The sequence below is a fragment of the Neolamprologus brichardi genome, chromosome 22 (genome assembly GCF_056152115.1).
Source record: "Neolamprologus brichardi isolate AB-2024 chromosome 22, ASM5615211v1, whole genome shotgun sequence".
NCBI lineage: Eukaryota > Metazoa > Chordata > Actinopteri > Cichliformes > Cichlidae > Neolamprologus > Neolamprologus brichardi.
In genome coordinates, this window is record NC_142124.1 from 1,168,445 (window position 1) to 1,182,661 (window position 14,217).

General features: G+C 42.0%; 1 protein-coding gene across 1 annotated transcript; it reads right to left on the bottom strand.

The window, feature by feature from the left end:
• Positions 1 to 310: 310 nt before the first annotated feature.
• On the bottom strand, positions 311 to 14,185 carry LOC118455928 (uncharacterized). The gene is made up of 13 exons (XM_087835454.1): positions 12,094 to 14,185; positions 11,512 to 11,784; positions 10,537 to 10,596; positions 10,111 to 10,230; positions 9,144 to 9,209; positions 8,496 to 8,516; positions 6,413 to 6,477; positions 3,401 to 3,563; positions 2,734 to 3,015; positions 1,303 to 1,539; positions 1,140 to 1,206; positions 459 to 653; positions 311 to 314 (listed from the first exon to the last, which is right to left on the bottom strand). Exons 1-13 carry the CDS (start codon positions 12,155 to 12,157, stop codon positions 311 to 313), a joined length of 1,617 nt encoding a protein of 538 aa, XP_087691580.1. The 5' UTR covers positions 12,158 to 14,185.
• Between the last annotated feature and the right edge of the window lie 32 nt (positions 14,186 to 14,217).

Below are 14,217 nucleotides of genomic sequence, written 5' to 3' on the forward strand. Positions count from 1 at the left end.
TGGGAAAGCCTGACAGTCACAGAGACGTCCATCATCATAAACCTGCACATGTGCAGCTGCACAAACATCTGCACTAAAGCTGAATCGTGTTAAACATCAATGAGTCTGAAACAGTCATGATGAGAGCACAGAGCTCGTCCACCTTTCCTCCAGGTAACAGCAGTGATGCTGATCATGATGATTAAGCAGAGCAGTCCAATCAGTGTGCGGACAGTCATGTGACTCAGGTGATCAGCAGCTGGAAGACAAAGAAACATCTGGAATCAGAGCCTCATCCACCACCAGCTACAGTCAGACATCAGACAGTTATTCAGCTGTATGGGAACACAACACACGACACAACACACGACACAACACACGACACAACACACGACACAACACACAACACACGACACTAGGCAACACTGTGAACAAGGCTGTTATTTTGGTTTGACTTTGTTTCTTTACGATGTTCATACCGGGGTTTTCCTGAGGAGATATTGTTGTTGTTGTTGGTCTTCTTGTTGTTATCATTGTCGTTGTTGTCGTTGTAGTTGGTCTTGGTGTTGTTGTTGTTGTCGGTCTTGTTGTTGTTGTCGGTCTTGTTGTTGTCGGTCTTGTTGTTGTCGGTCTTGTTGTTGTCGGTCTTGTTGTTGTTGTCGTTGTTTTCTTTCCTGTGTGGAAAAGTTGAAAGGTTTAATTCAAGCCAGACAGGAAACGACAGTTTGGTGTAAACCTTCAAAAGCTGAATGCAACAGGAGGAAAGTCCCAGCGGTCCACAGCAACAACACAATGAGGTAAAACCAACAGTGTTGTCAGTTTACAGCAGCTGAATGCATCATATCCTGTAGAACTACAGAGAAAAAAACACGTTTAAAAGGTCACTTCCTGTTTCTGTGACGAGTTAAAATGCTTTGAAATGTCAAACAGAGATAGACCGTCCAATCATACATGAACAACATGCTGGTGATGGAGCACATACAGAAACCGTATCATAGACGTTCATGGAACATCAGCTGCTTTCACACATGGAACTTTTCTTGATATTGTCCAAAGAACATTAAACAGATTTTAAAGCTAATAAAACAGTCGGTGTGATGTAAAAATCACAGACATACTCGACTCATCTGACCAGCATTTATTCATCAGAACAGCTTCACATTAATCCTGAGGTAGAAAACGGGTCAAACAGCAGCCTGTCAGTGTGCTGCTGTGGATGTTTCACTCCTGAACCACAGTGGAGACACAAGCTGATGGTCTGAGTCAGGCTGACACTAACAGTCAGAGCAGAATCAGCCTGCTGATTGGGTTCATGTGTCTCACCTCTGTCAGGTCTCACAGTCAGATAAACAGCTGGTTTTCCATCACAGTAGTACAGTCCAGAGTCAGCAGGCTCAGCTTCATTTATAATTAATGTTTTGTCTCTACGGGAAAAATGATTCCTTCTATAATTTATTTCTCCAGAGTCTCGTCTCCATGTTGGAACAGCTGATCCTCCAACATCACCAGGACATGTCAGAGTGAGGCTGCCTCCCTCTTCAACGCTGCGTATTATTGTTCCTGTGAATAACAAATGAATGTGTGACTAAAAACTAAGATGACAGACGAACTCAAATTTTCTCATGTTGTTAGTTTCTTTTTAAAATCTCATTGTCAGAGAAACACTGTGCAGTAAAGTTACAGCACACACTGTTGTGTTAGTGTTACTGTGTTTAGTTGGTGACACAGGTTTATTATTGCTCTTAATGATTACACACAGTGTAACAATGTTACACAGCTGTTATTGCAGGTAATACAAGACAGATCAGAAAACTGTGTTCACTGTTACAGAGGACAGTGAAATGTGTTTTATGATAACATTTTTATGTCTGTGTTTCGTGGCTGATGCAGGATTTCTGTATGAAAGCTCTTTGGCTACACGCAGACAGGAGTTATGGGAGTCAATGCTACACAGAGGCGTCTCCAACATCCAAACCAATACACACCAGCCACGTGATATTAAACCCCGATTCTTTTGTCCCCATGATAGAACAGAGAAAACCGACTCTGTGTGTTAAAATATTGATATTTCTTTTATTCAATCATCTTCTGGAAGAGAGAGACCTCTGCACAGCTCAAACGCCAGTTGCAAGAGCTCTAACATTAGAATCATAAACTGTGCTTCATATAGGTTTTATTTTGGTACTTTACACATCACACAGTCTCAAACATTGCTTATATGGCAAGTTCCTCATTTCAGTGTCTTATCTATTAATATGGCTGTGCACTAAAGCTTCCTGTTTTTCACTTAGTTTGTGAGTTAAAAGTGGCCTTGCTCTACAAGCCTTTATTAAAGTACATAAAACAATATAATCAGCAGATACACATTAAAATATTTCTCTTATCCCTAACAGTGGAAAACAGGAATGTCAAATGTTTTACTGGGATTGGCCCTTATTTGTAATGATTATTGTCCCAGTGTTACTTTAATATTTGATGTTTTTATTTTTACATTAAAAAGTTAACTTTATGTTAACCATTTATGAGTCAGGACTTAACCTAAACTGTGCACGACTCTGCACTGTGGGAGGAACACCATGTGAGCACGTGAAGAACACGATAACTCCACACTGAAAGGCCACAGACGACCCGTGGATCTGACCCCACGGTTAGCCACAGTGCTAACAACCACACTGGTCTCATTTAAGACTAAAAATCACATTTTCAGCAGAGATGCTTGATTTTAAACAGGAAGGTGATAAAGTCTGATGTTACCTGATGGGATCACTGTCAGCTCCTCTGCTGGGTAACTATTACAGAAGTATCTGCCAGAGTCTGAGGGAGCAGCTCTGAGGATGATCAGAGTCCCGTCAGCCAGTGAATGGTATCGATTCTGTGGATCTTTGATGTGTTTTATAGTTCTTTCTGCATCAGCTGTAAGTATGTCAGCTCTGCTTCCTCCACTCTCTCTGCTCCACCTCACTTTATTACCCTGTAGATAGTAAGGACAGCTCACAGTGAGCTGCGTCCCCTCTGTAACTACTTTACGGGTTAAACCTGCAAAACAAATAAAATAAATGAGCAAATAAAATGTCTGTGTGGAAAAAGTTACAAAGAAAACAGAAATCTGAATAAAGATAGAAAAGATAGAAAGATAATCAGTCAGGATATGATGATGATATTTCATTATAAAAACTAAAATAAAAAATAATAAAATAATTTGTTAAACAAATGAAGGATTTACGATAGAAATTTGTCTTCATGAAGTGTTAGTTTGAGCTACATTCACACCATAACTCGACTTCCTGTGATCGTGTGTCTGCTTCACACTTTGAGCTCATTTTCTATAGTCTTGTGAAATCCCTGAAACTACAAACACCAACACAAATGCACATGTGTGAGAACTATAAAGTATATCAGACATTAATGCAAAGTTTCCCACCTGCTGTGACAGGACAGCTCAGAGCGCAGGCTAACAGGCAGCAGTAGATGTTCACCCACATCCTGACAGGCTGAGTGTCTGAACTCACAGTGACCACAGTTTGTGTTTGAACAGAGAACAGGAAGTCAGCGCCTCTGTGAACACGCCTTCTTTTTCTGAGGTTCTGTGGTCAGAAAACAGAACCTCGCTATAGTATAATAATCTGTTACACAGGTTTTTAAAAATGCAGTGAAAGAAAGTTAAGATTTAAAATGTTTACTTCCGTTAAGAAGTGGCAGCAAAACAGCCTCAGTACAAGAAAGGAGGGAGTAATAGTGACCAGTAGAAAACCAGCACATTGAAATATGGTGCACATGATTTATTTCCTTTCTGAAGCAGACGCGGGGGCTGAAGGTGGAGTTAGTGGTGCAAATGAGTTTGTAAATGAGATTAATCATCTTTTTCCTGTTTCTAGATTCAGGTTTTGTTGTTTGCTCTTATTTCTTGATGGTCGAGACTAAAGAGGTTTAACAGGTGTGTGTAAAATATATAAAACACTGAGATTTGGACAGCTGGAGATTTCTAAGATGGTACGATGGAGATGCTAGAAAATATGGTTACATTTATTTAATTATTTATTATGAAATTTGTGACTCATTTAACGGGTGAATGTATTGCCAAGATGCTGCCCCTCTCCACAGTTTTGTTTTTTATTTGTTTGGTGCTTAGCGTTGTTGCTTTATGCATTCAGTTCTTTATTACTGACACAGACTGTGCTCACTGGTAATCCAGCTAGAATATTTTGATCAATGATAACGCTCATGGGTGACGCTCATGCAGGCACTGAAACAGGCAGCTTTGTGGTCCTGTTTGTGTGTTTTAGTGCACAGACAGCCGCAGAGAGCAGCTACGCTAAACTAAAGTGTTTTGTATTTGCAGTTGCAGAGCAAGTAAAGAAAACGACTAAACTCATGCACAGCTGGAAGTGTCATTTGTCCAAGTGTGCAACAAATTGCACTAATTTTTAATTTATATTCCTTTTCTTTGTGACTCCTGTCTGTGAAGAGATCTGTGTAAACGTGAGTGCTTGCATGAGATCAGCTGCTAATGTGGTTTGTAAGTGTCGACTATTTTTACACCAGAGTAGATGAAACCACCGCACTATCATTTGTTTCTCACCCTGTGAAGTTTCAGAAGAGTTCATTGATGTATGCTACAGCTAGTTTTACCATTCAGCTCAAACCACAGCGGTTTGTGAGCTTCATGAGGCCCCAACTGTCACGACACAGGCCGTCCGAGGCAGAGTGGACCCACAGAAGAGATCAAACTCAGACACCAGCCGCTGCATGAAATATGTTATAATAAAGAATGTGGGATTGTACACAGTGAACGTAAAACAGTGACTATGTACAAGGTGAATTAACAGCATCTACTTACGAGAGACTAATGAGGGGGGCAGGGCTATACACCAGGGAGTAATGCAGGTACGTGGAGAGATCGTTCAGTATGAATTCACTATTGGTGCCTCATTATGAACAGGGGAGTGATGATTAACACATGAAATAACGGAGCTACCATGACAGGGGACACTCCTGAGGTAGGTGACACCATAAAACGAGACCAGACTAAGAGTGGAGAATTCAGCAGCTGTCCAGCGTCCAGGTAGAAAGTAAACTGTAGGCGGTGAGGTAAGCAATTCATGGACACAAACTGGTTAGCAGACAATCGTCCAGAGAGTTGTTGTCCCAGCCGACCTTAAATACTGCCGGGGAAATCAGCTCCAGGTGCGGCTCCCCTGAGAGACGAGTCAGAGGAGTCGTGGCAGATAGTGGTAAACACCGGCATTCACCCAGACCATGACGCTAACACAGCTACAGTCTGACCACACGGGCTGATCTGAGAGTTTCAGAAATGCTGGGTTTCCACACAACCATCTCTACCGTTTACAGAGAGAGAAAAAATATGTTTTAAAATCCACTAAATATTCTGTTCAAGCACAGGTAAGGTTTTCAGACCTGTAGTAACTACAGAGGGATGAAGCTGATGATACCATGAATATATGGGAAGATTACTGACGGCTACAAGCTACGCCAGCTTGTAGCCTTCAAGCTGGCGGCACGCATAAACACAGCGCCTCACGTTTGGTGCTTTTATATGTTCTATGTGTATATTTATGAGGTTTTTTTCTACTGTATGTCAAGTGGAATCTACTCACAGTCGTCAGGACTGAGTTTGAAATTACACTTTGCAAACAACATGACGTCGCACTGTCACCACTTCCACAGCATTCCGGAGGACATAATAAGAACTCCAGGGTCTCTGTGGTTGGTTCTTCCCAGTGGCAAATCCAAGAGGAGAAGTAAACAAAGGACAGAAAAGCGTGGCTGCAGGGCGGCCATGCTAGCAAAGAAGCAACCGCTTCTGAGTATTTTGCTCTCCAACGTCAGCTCCATCACCAACTAAATAGATGAACTGAGACTGCAGCCAACAGTAGCATTATACTACGCACGGAGGCTCGGCTGCAGCCATCAGCTCCGGACTCAGCGATTGAGTTAGCATGCAGCACGGTCCACCGTCATGAGAGCCACGTTGGTAAGAACAAAGGAGGTTTATGCATCTGCATCAAAGACAGTTGATGCAAAAACATAAAGACTGTAGACGCCCACTGTTCCCTGACTTTGGAACATCTGACTGAACTGCAGAGCCATCTATATACCTCGCAGGTTTACTGTCATCATGGTCACAGTTGTGTATTTAACATCAGTACCTCGAAGAGCACACAAAGTGTCACTGTGCACAAACGTCTCCGGGTGTATTCCAACCAGAAACCCTGGATGAGTAAAGAGGTCCTGCTGGAGCAACGTGACGCCGCTTTTAGATCCGGTGACAGTGCAGCCAGATCTGAGCTGAAAAAAAGGGATCAGAGAGGCCGAGGCAAGAGGAAGAGGAAGAGGAAGACCACTTCAGCAACAGCAACTGATGACAGGTATGGCATGGAGTCCAGCACTTAACCAGCTACAAGCCTGGCATTACCACTGGGTGGGAATGTGGCTCTCCCACACCTGGGAGAGCCTGAGAGGTGGAGTCTAAAACCCGATCTGACACATAGACGAACACACAGACACAAACATGCATTCCCACCCTCATGCACACATATACAAAAACTCAACACTCACCCAACGTGGAGACACACAGGTTGCAGTACACACATTTAAACATGAGAGGGCGTGGTGCTTCCTGCCAGACAGCAGGCGTCAGCACGTCCCCTCCTGAGAACCCTCAATGTCTGTGTGCATTTAAAATTCGTGCCAGAGGTGATGTTGAATACAGAGACTGTCCTCTGGACGCCGTTTAACGTGCCCACCCCCACCCAGACACGGCTGCCTGTTACACTGTGGCTGAAGGACTGAAGCTCTGTTTGATGTGAGAGAAAGGAGATATGTGCGATAATTATGGGATGGGGCTAGACCGTCCCATTTCACAGCCTCGCACTTCCGGCCTTCTCGGTCTTCGGAGGACCCGGCCCACGTAGAGTGCGAAGGCGGGTCCTCCGAAGGATGCAGCCGAGGTTTTGGGACACGGCTCATGTTCAGTGTGTTTAGTTTTACTTTTCCCTGAGGCGTCTTGATCCTTTGTGTCAGCTGTGTCTCCCCACGTGTTTCCACTTCCCTCATTACCCTTCTGTGTATTTAAGTCCTTTGTCGTCCTCTGTTCAGTGTCGGGTCGTCTGTTTCTCCACGTCGAGTCTCGTCAGGGTGCAGAGTTTTGTTGCAGCTGTTCAGGTTAGGGTTCATGCTCATGTTTGGATTATTTCTCGTATGTTTTGCATGTTCCTGTTCAGTTTCATGTTGGTCTTTGGCCAAATAAACAGCTCACTCACAAAGTCAGTAGAGAAATCAACTTTCTTTCAAAAACACTCACTGGATATTTTCAGATTTATATTATCAGGTAACAGTTAGATGTTCAAAACTGTCATAAACATGCAAAAGACTTAAACATATAAAATCTAAAGGAAATGAAGATTTACTGATAGAAAATACAATCATTCACACAGTCCTGTCACTGTAGATATGATCATTTAAACAAAATAATGCAGCTGTTATTTAAAGTGCACAACATGCCTGATATTTACGGAGTCCCGCAGGGGACATGGGAAAAAAATTAAGACGGACTTTTGTGAGATCTCACAAAACAAACTCGCAAAAGTTGAATTCCAACAATGGCGGCAGCTACTTAGTTGTAATATTACTCTTTCTGGGTCACAAAATACACTTTTAAGATATTTTGAGGCGTGAATGTAGCTGTGTAAATGTCAGATACCTGCTTGGTTTGCAATACATCACACATTTGCAAACGTTTTCGGAGATCTGACACCCACCATCTCGAAGCTAACGGGAGGTCGAGACCTACTACAGCCGGGAGGAACACCGCTTTCCCGGCACATCGTGACTCGACCTCCCGGTCGGCTTCGAGCTGGCAGCCTCCGAAGAATGCGGCTAAAGTTTTTGCGAGATTTCGCAAAAACTTTTGCCTCCCATGTCCCCTGCAGGGCTCCGTATGATATAACTGTTGTTAAATATATATTTTATGTTTTTTACAGCAGCTTTAAAAAATGCTTTTGCAGGTATCTCTCAGGTGAACCGTGCAGCTGTTATTTGCAGAAGCTTTATCCAGTGGTCGTAATGATCTGTGACGGAGCTGTGGATAAAGAAAATACATGAAAATAAAGGTTCACATTCATGATTTAACAACAGGAATGTTTGTATATTTACATACAAATAAATACATATGTGTAAAATATATGTGTATGTAGAGCGTGATTATATATCATATTGGATATTTTTATGTTGTATTGGTGAAGTTGTGATATATTTGGGCTTTATGTTGACTTTGAACACTCTTGTTTCCTTTAATTAGAGGAAATCAGATCAGCTGTGATGTAACTTTTCAACATGGTTTCATCGTCGACTAAAAAGATGCCATGGGAACAAGATATTGATTAATTAACAATAAAACACCAGAACATAAACAGTCAAGTTTTTTTTGACTTACCTGAGACGTGACCCAGGAGCTGCTGATCCAGATAAACTTTCCACACCTGACCCTGTTTTTTAACATCCAGGTGCAGCTTCTTCTTCTAAAACATATAAAACTGTGACTGAAGACAGAATATAGTAAAATGAACATTTATCTTGTTGCAGCAGTGTTTGTTCTGTTTTAGTTTAGATTGACGTAAAAGCCACAGGAAGGAGCAAACACATGCTTCACGCGGCGTCCTGTGGTGTTTTTATCACATCTGCATGACTCCAACGGAAAATCATGAAACTTTATTCACACCACAAATTTCCTTTTCTACATTTGAATCACGTGATTAACAGATTCACAATATCTATGAATACATGAAAATGTTGTTTAATATCGGTGTCGTCATGCTGCGTCAAGCCTGTGTGACTTTTCTATTTTTTCTGTTATTCTACTTTCTCTGTTTTAATTCTCAATGATAAATGTTTTTGGAGCCTCAATAAATTAATTTCAATCAATTAATAAATAAATGGAAGAGAGCGAGTCAGGAAAACTGGCATATAAAAGAAAAACAAAGACTAACTGCAGAAATTGTAAGATGACGGGAAACTGTGTTCGTTTAAATGCTTAAACATTTAAATTTATCACTTTTTAAAATAATAAATAATGAATAAAATCCACATCTCAGTGGGAACTATAGCAACATTGTAATGCAGTGCAAGGTAGTCAAAGTATTTCTCACCATTTTCAGCCTTTAACCTGACGTCGTCTATTATGTAATGATAGACGTGCTCTTTTCTTTCACTTCCTGCCAAAGTGAACAAAACCTGAATGTTAGTGATCGACACCAAGAGAGACGAGAGCGAGTGAATCTGGACACATCATTGCAGCTTGAAAAGGTGTTTTGATTACATATCCTATGTTAATAATATTCTCTCCGTCAGCAGTCTTAAATAATCAGGCCCCATCTGATCTTAATGACCTTGTAGTACCATATCACCCTATTAGAGCACTTCGCTCTCGCTCTGCAGGCCTACTTGTTGTTCCTGGAGTATTTAAAAGTAGAATGGGAGGCAGAGCCTTCAGTTTTCAGGCCCCTCTTCTGTGGAACCAGCTTCCAGTTTGGATTCAGGAGACAGACACTATCTCTACTTTTAAGATTAGGCTTCAAACTTTCCTTTTTGCTACAGCATATAGTTAGGGCTGGACCAGGTGACCCTGAATCCTCCCTTAGTTATGCTGCAATAGACGTAGGCTGCCGGGGGATTCCCATGATGCATTGAGTTTTTCCTTTCCAGTCACCTTTCTCACTCACTATGTATTAACAGACCTCTCTGCATTGAATCATATCTGTTATTAATCTCTGTCTCTCTTCCACAGCATGTCTTTATCCTGTCTTCCTTCTCTCACACCAACCAATCACAGCAGATGGCCCCGCCCCTCCCTGAGCCTGGTTCTGCTGGAGGTTTCTTCCTGTTAAAAGGGAGTTTTTCCTTCCCACTGTCGCCAAAGTGCTGCTCATAGGGGGTCATATGATTGTTGGGTTTTTCTCTGTATCTATTATTGTACGATCTTACAGTATAAAGCAGTTTGTTGTGATTTGGCGCTGTATAAATAAAGTTGAATTAAAGAAGTACATTACGTGAAATAATTGTGTTTATCACTGGATTTAAAAATTCTGCCGTTCGTGTGTCTCAGGCTTTCTTCACCTTGTTTGTTGGACTCGCTCCTCGCTGGGTAAAAAACCGATGCAACGATGATGATGATAATGATGATGCAGATGAATGAAGCGGCTGCTCCATAAATCAACCCAAGAAGCAGCTGCTGGTCTTCAGAGGAAAAGGAGGACAAAATAAAAGCGTCTTTAAAAGTGATGAACTGTCGAGAGCTGAGATCCCGTCGGTGGTGGGAGCTTGTACACATCATCATAACTTAACTTTAGATTTCAGAGAAATACTTTAACGTGTATTGTTCTATATTATTACAGCGTGTGACAGCTTTAGTTACAAATTAAGATCAAACAAATTCTCTGACATCTATTTGAACTGGACATAAAACAGCTGGTGTTGTGGTAGCAGAGACTCGCGTTACTCTGATTATGTTTAATAATCTGTGAAACTTGATTTCAGTGATACCTGAGTTTGTGGGCGGTGCTGATGTTGCGTTTGCTGGAAAGCGTGTAGAAGCTGATTGTCCTGTAAAAGGATAAGATTAATAAAGTTAACTGAATTCACTCATGTTACTTTTTCATGGTTATAAAAACTAATCTTGGTTCAACTTTGACCCCTGATGTGCCATCTATGTGCAGGACTGTTATTTAACCCGTTAAAGTGATGGAGCTGTGCGCTCGTGTTGTTTAATTCCCCTGAATAAAAAACAAACCCCTCCATCACTCACTCGTCTCTCAGCCAACCTTTGTTCCCACGAGGCTGCTGTGATCCTGTGGATGACTGCAGCGGTCCCCAACCCCCGGGCCTCGGACCGGCACCAGTCCGTGAGTCGTTTGGTACCGGGCCGCGAGAGTTGAGGCTCAGGTGTGAAATGTATAGTTTTCAGCGTTATTTTGTTATCGTTTTTATCGTTAACTCGGTTTTCCTTGGTCTTTTCACGTGTGTTATGAATAAATTTTACTAGTTTTATTTTGTTGTATTTATCCGCGACTCCTTAAAGGCCGGTCCATGAAAATATTGTCGGGCATAAACCGGTCCGTGGTGCAAAAAAGGTTGGAGACCGCTGGATTACTGTAAAGACCCCAGTGAAAAACAGAGTTGGAGAGTTGTTACAGGAGGAACTTTGTGGAGAAGACATTTGCCCCTCAGATTATTCTGTGGGAGGTGTCGGCCTTCGATGAGTGGAAGAAAATGTGGAATGTTTTCAACTACGATCATGAAAGTGTATAACAGATACAACCAGCTGTTAACTGAATAAAACAGGATATAAAGTTTTCACAAATAGATATTTTTCATCACTCGTTCATGATTTAAAGTTTAGAGGATCCAAGAGAACAGAAATATTTATGCATGTGAATCTAACTGTGATGTATACACAGAGTATGTGTGAGAACCTGATCTGTGAAAACAGACACAAACAACAGCACAAAGTGAAGTTACCTGGAGAGATCACCGTCAGCTGCACCGCTGGTTGGTTATTACACAGGTACGCTCCAGAGTCTGACGCTGCAGGCCTCAGGATGATCAGCCACTGATCAGCTGATGATGTGAATCGTGTGTCATTGATGTGTCTCGTCTCTCTGTTACCATCAGCGGTGAGGATGTCAACTATCCTTCCTCTGTTCTCTCTGCTCCACGTCACCTTACCCTCCACAGAGGGAGGACAGCGCAGGGTGACGGACTCCTTGTTTCTGATTATTTCATGTTTGATTCCTGCAAAACACACAACAAAGACACATATACATTAAATATACTGCATATATGTCCCTACACTGGCTCTTGCTTTGTCTTGATGATGCTTTTAAAACAACCGTGATCCCAAAGTTGAACCCAAACTCAGCTTTGACCCTGAACACATCTCTGAGCTTAATAGATTTTCTTTTCCAGTCAAATATCTCAAATATTCCCAAATGTGTTTGAAGTCTGATGTATTTCATGTTTAGATCGACATACAAACACACCGGTTAACACTGATATATAAAAAACGGCTGCTGGATTATCTGGATGAAACTCTGTTCTTACCTGCTGTGATGTTACAGCGCAGAAAAAAGGCAAAGAGGCAGCAGCAGATACTCGCTCTCGTCATGGTCACGACTCGGACATCAGCAGGAGGTTGAGCAGCATTTATCTCTGCTGGAAGAGGAACTCAGCCGACTGCGTACAGGCCGGCCTTCTTTTGTGGTTAATGAGCACTGATGAACTTCCTGTTAGAGCTCAGTGTGAAATCCTATTTCTCATCATGTAAGACGTCCAAGGACGCTTCCATTTTTAGTCCCTGACCACTGATTCGTAACAAAGGGAGTTTTTAGAAAAAGCTGTTTATGGAAAAACTGAAGAAAGAAGGTGTCACTGCGGCGCCGTAGCGAGGCTCGTCATGAATGACTGAGCTGTTATCATGTAGCATCATCATGACTTTGAACAAAGGTTCAGAGCAACGTGACAACAACTCGTGAAACACTTTGAATATTGTAAATTTCTTTGTTTCTGAGCCTCGTGTGGAGCCACAGACACAAGCTGGCTGATACAGCACGTGACTGTCCAGAGTTGCACTGGACAGAAGACTTTTTCTGATGGGAAGCAGATCGGCTGAGACGCATCAGAAAAAGACGATGAAAACCAAAAAGCAAATACAAAACATTAAGAGGGCGGCGCAGTAAGTGACTAACTGAAAACAAATTTGAAGTGACTGTGAGAAACGGACTGAAACTTCCCGACGAGCGAGGATGAATCAATGAACCGAGGGAGACGCAGTCATATATTTACAGGAGGATGATTTGAGCACATTATTCCTGTATGTGACGACCTCGTCAGGTTCGAGCAGATTTTAAGGTCCGGCTGCTCACCTACAAGGCTTTAAACGGACTGACACCTTCATACCTGTCCGACCTTTTACACCTTTCCCTCCCGTGCTCTCTGATCTCAGGACTCTGGCCTTTTAAAGGTTTCTACAGCCAGAAAAAAAACGTGTTTTTCTTTTCGTGCCCCTTTTTTGTGGAACAACCTCCCTCATGATATTAGGCAGGCTGCTCTGTGGAGCTTTTTAAAGCCAAGTTGAAGACACACTTGTTCACCCTGTCTTACATGTCTTAATTCTTTGCCTTTTAGTTTTTTTGATTTTTATCGTTTTTAACTTTTATTATGTTTTAACTTGTTATTGTGTTTTTAACTTAACTATGCATCACTTTTATTTATTTTTCTCTTTATTTTCAAATAGCTGTACAGCACTTTGCCTGAAAGAGCTTTATAAATAAAGTTATTATTATTATTATTACATGTGGTGGGCTGAGTCATAACTGAATCAAAACAGACATGGAGACATGACAGACCGGACAGACGAGACACTGATGACACGTAGATGTAGTGGACACAGAGTGGACAAACATGAAACAAGAACCAAAAGCTGAAAGTAACAAACCCAAAAATAAGAGTGTCCGTATACAAACACCTGCCAGTTAGTCGAATTACCCACAATGATAATACAGCTGCATTTTCCAGGCATTTATCATATCTGTGTATGTGATGACATCACATGTGAAGTTAACAATAACTAATGTTTAAAAAATTGATGATCCCAACATTTCAACTTTAACCCTAATATAACTCTTATTTTCATACTTCACAAACGTCGTCCACATTTCTAGTGCTGCTTTGCCGTTGCTAACTCCCAGTAACGGTGCTAATTGACCCACATAGCAAAATTGGTATGGCCCAGATCTGGCCCAGACAATGTGCTTACACGTGGCCCACATACCGAATGACGGCCCTTTGGTGACCCAGGTCTGGTTTGCCAGATGTGGCCCACACCTGCGCCAGCACAATGCCAGTTGCAGACACAGTGGTGGTCCTGTGCTGGCCCATGTGTGGACTACCAAATCAAAAAATAGAAGAACTAAGAGTGTTTGGTGTGTTTGGTCTGTGCTGTCACACTGACCTTGGTCCTGTGGAAGTCTCTGTGTTTTAGTCCCATTTTCACCTTGAAACAGTCCCTCACAGGAAAATCCAGGAACAGGCAGCAAAAACATGTTTTTGAAATTCCTGTTTGTCTGCAGCAGATCACAGCACACCTGTGATCACCTGACATGTCTGCTCACACACCATTTTATTTTACAGCTGGAAACTTTTATAAGGACGCCTTAATGCGCGGCT

What these genes read in the sequence shown, in the direction of transcription:
- LOC118455928 (XM_087835454.1), bottom strand. Translation starts at nt 12,157, where the DNA reads ATGACGAGAGCGAGTATCTGCTGCTGCCTCTTTGCCTTTTTTCTGCGC. An exon ending in CAGGTTAAAGGCTGAAAATG is followed by an intron (nt 8,517 to 9,143) that starts GTGAGAAATACT and finishes TATATGTTTTAG; the next exon opens with AAGAAGAAGCTGCACCTGGA. An exon ending in AGAAGAAGCTGCACCTGGAT is followed by an intron (nt 6,478 to 8,495) that starts GTTAAAAAACAG and finishes TCTATGTGTCAG; the next exon opens with ATCGGGTTTTAGACTCCACC.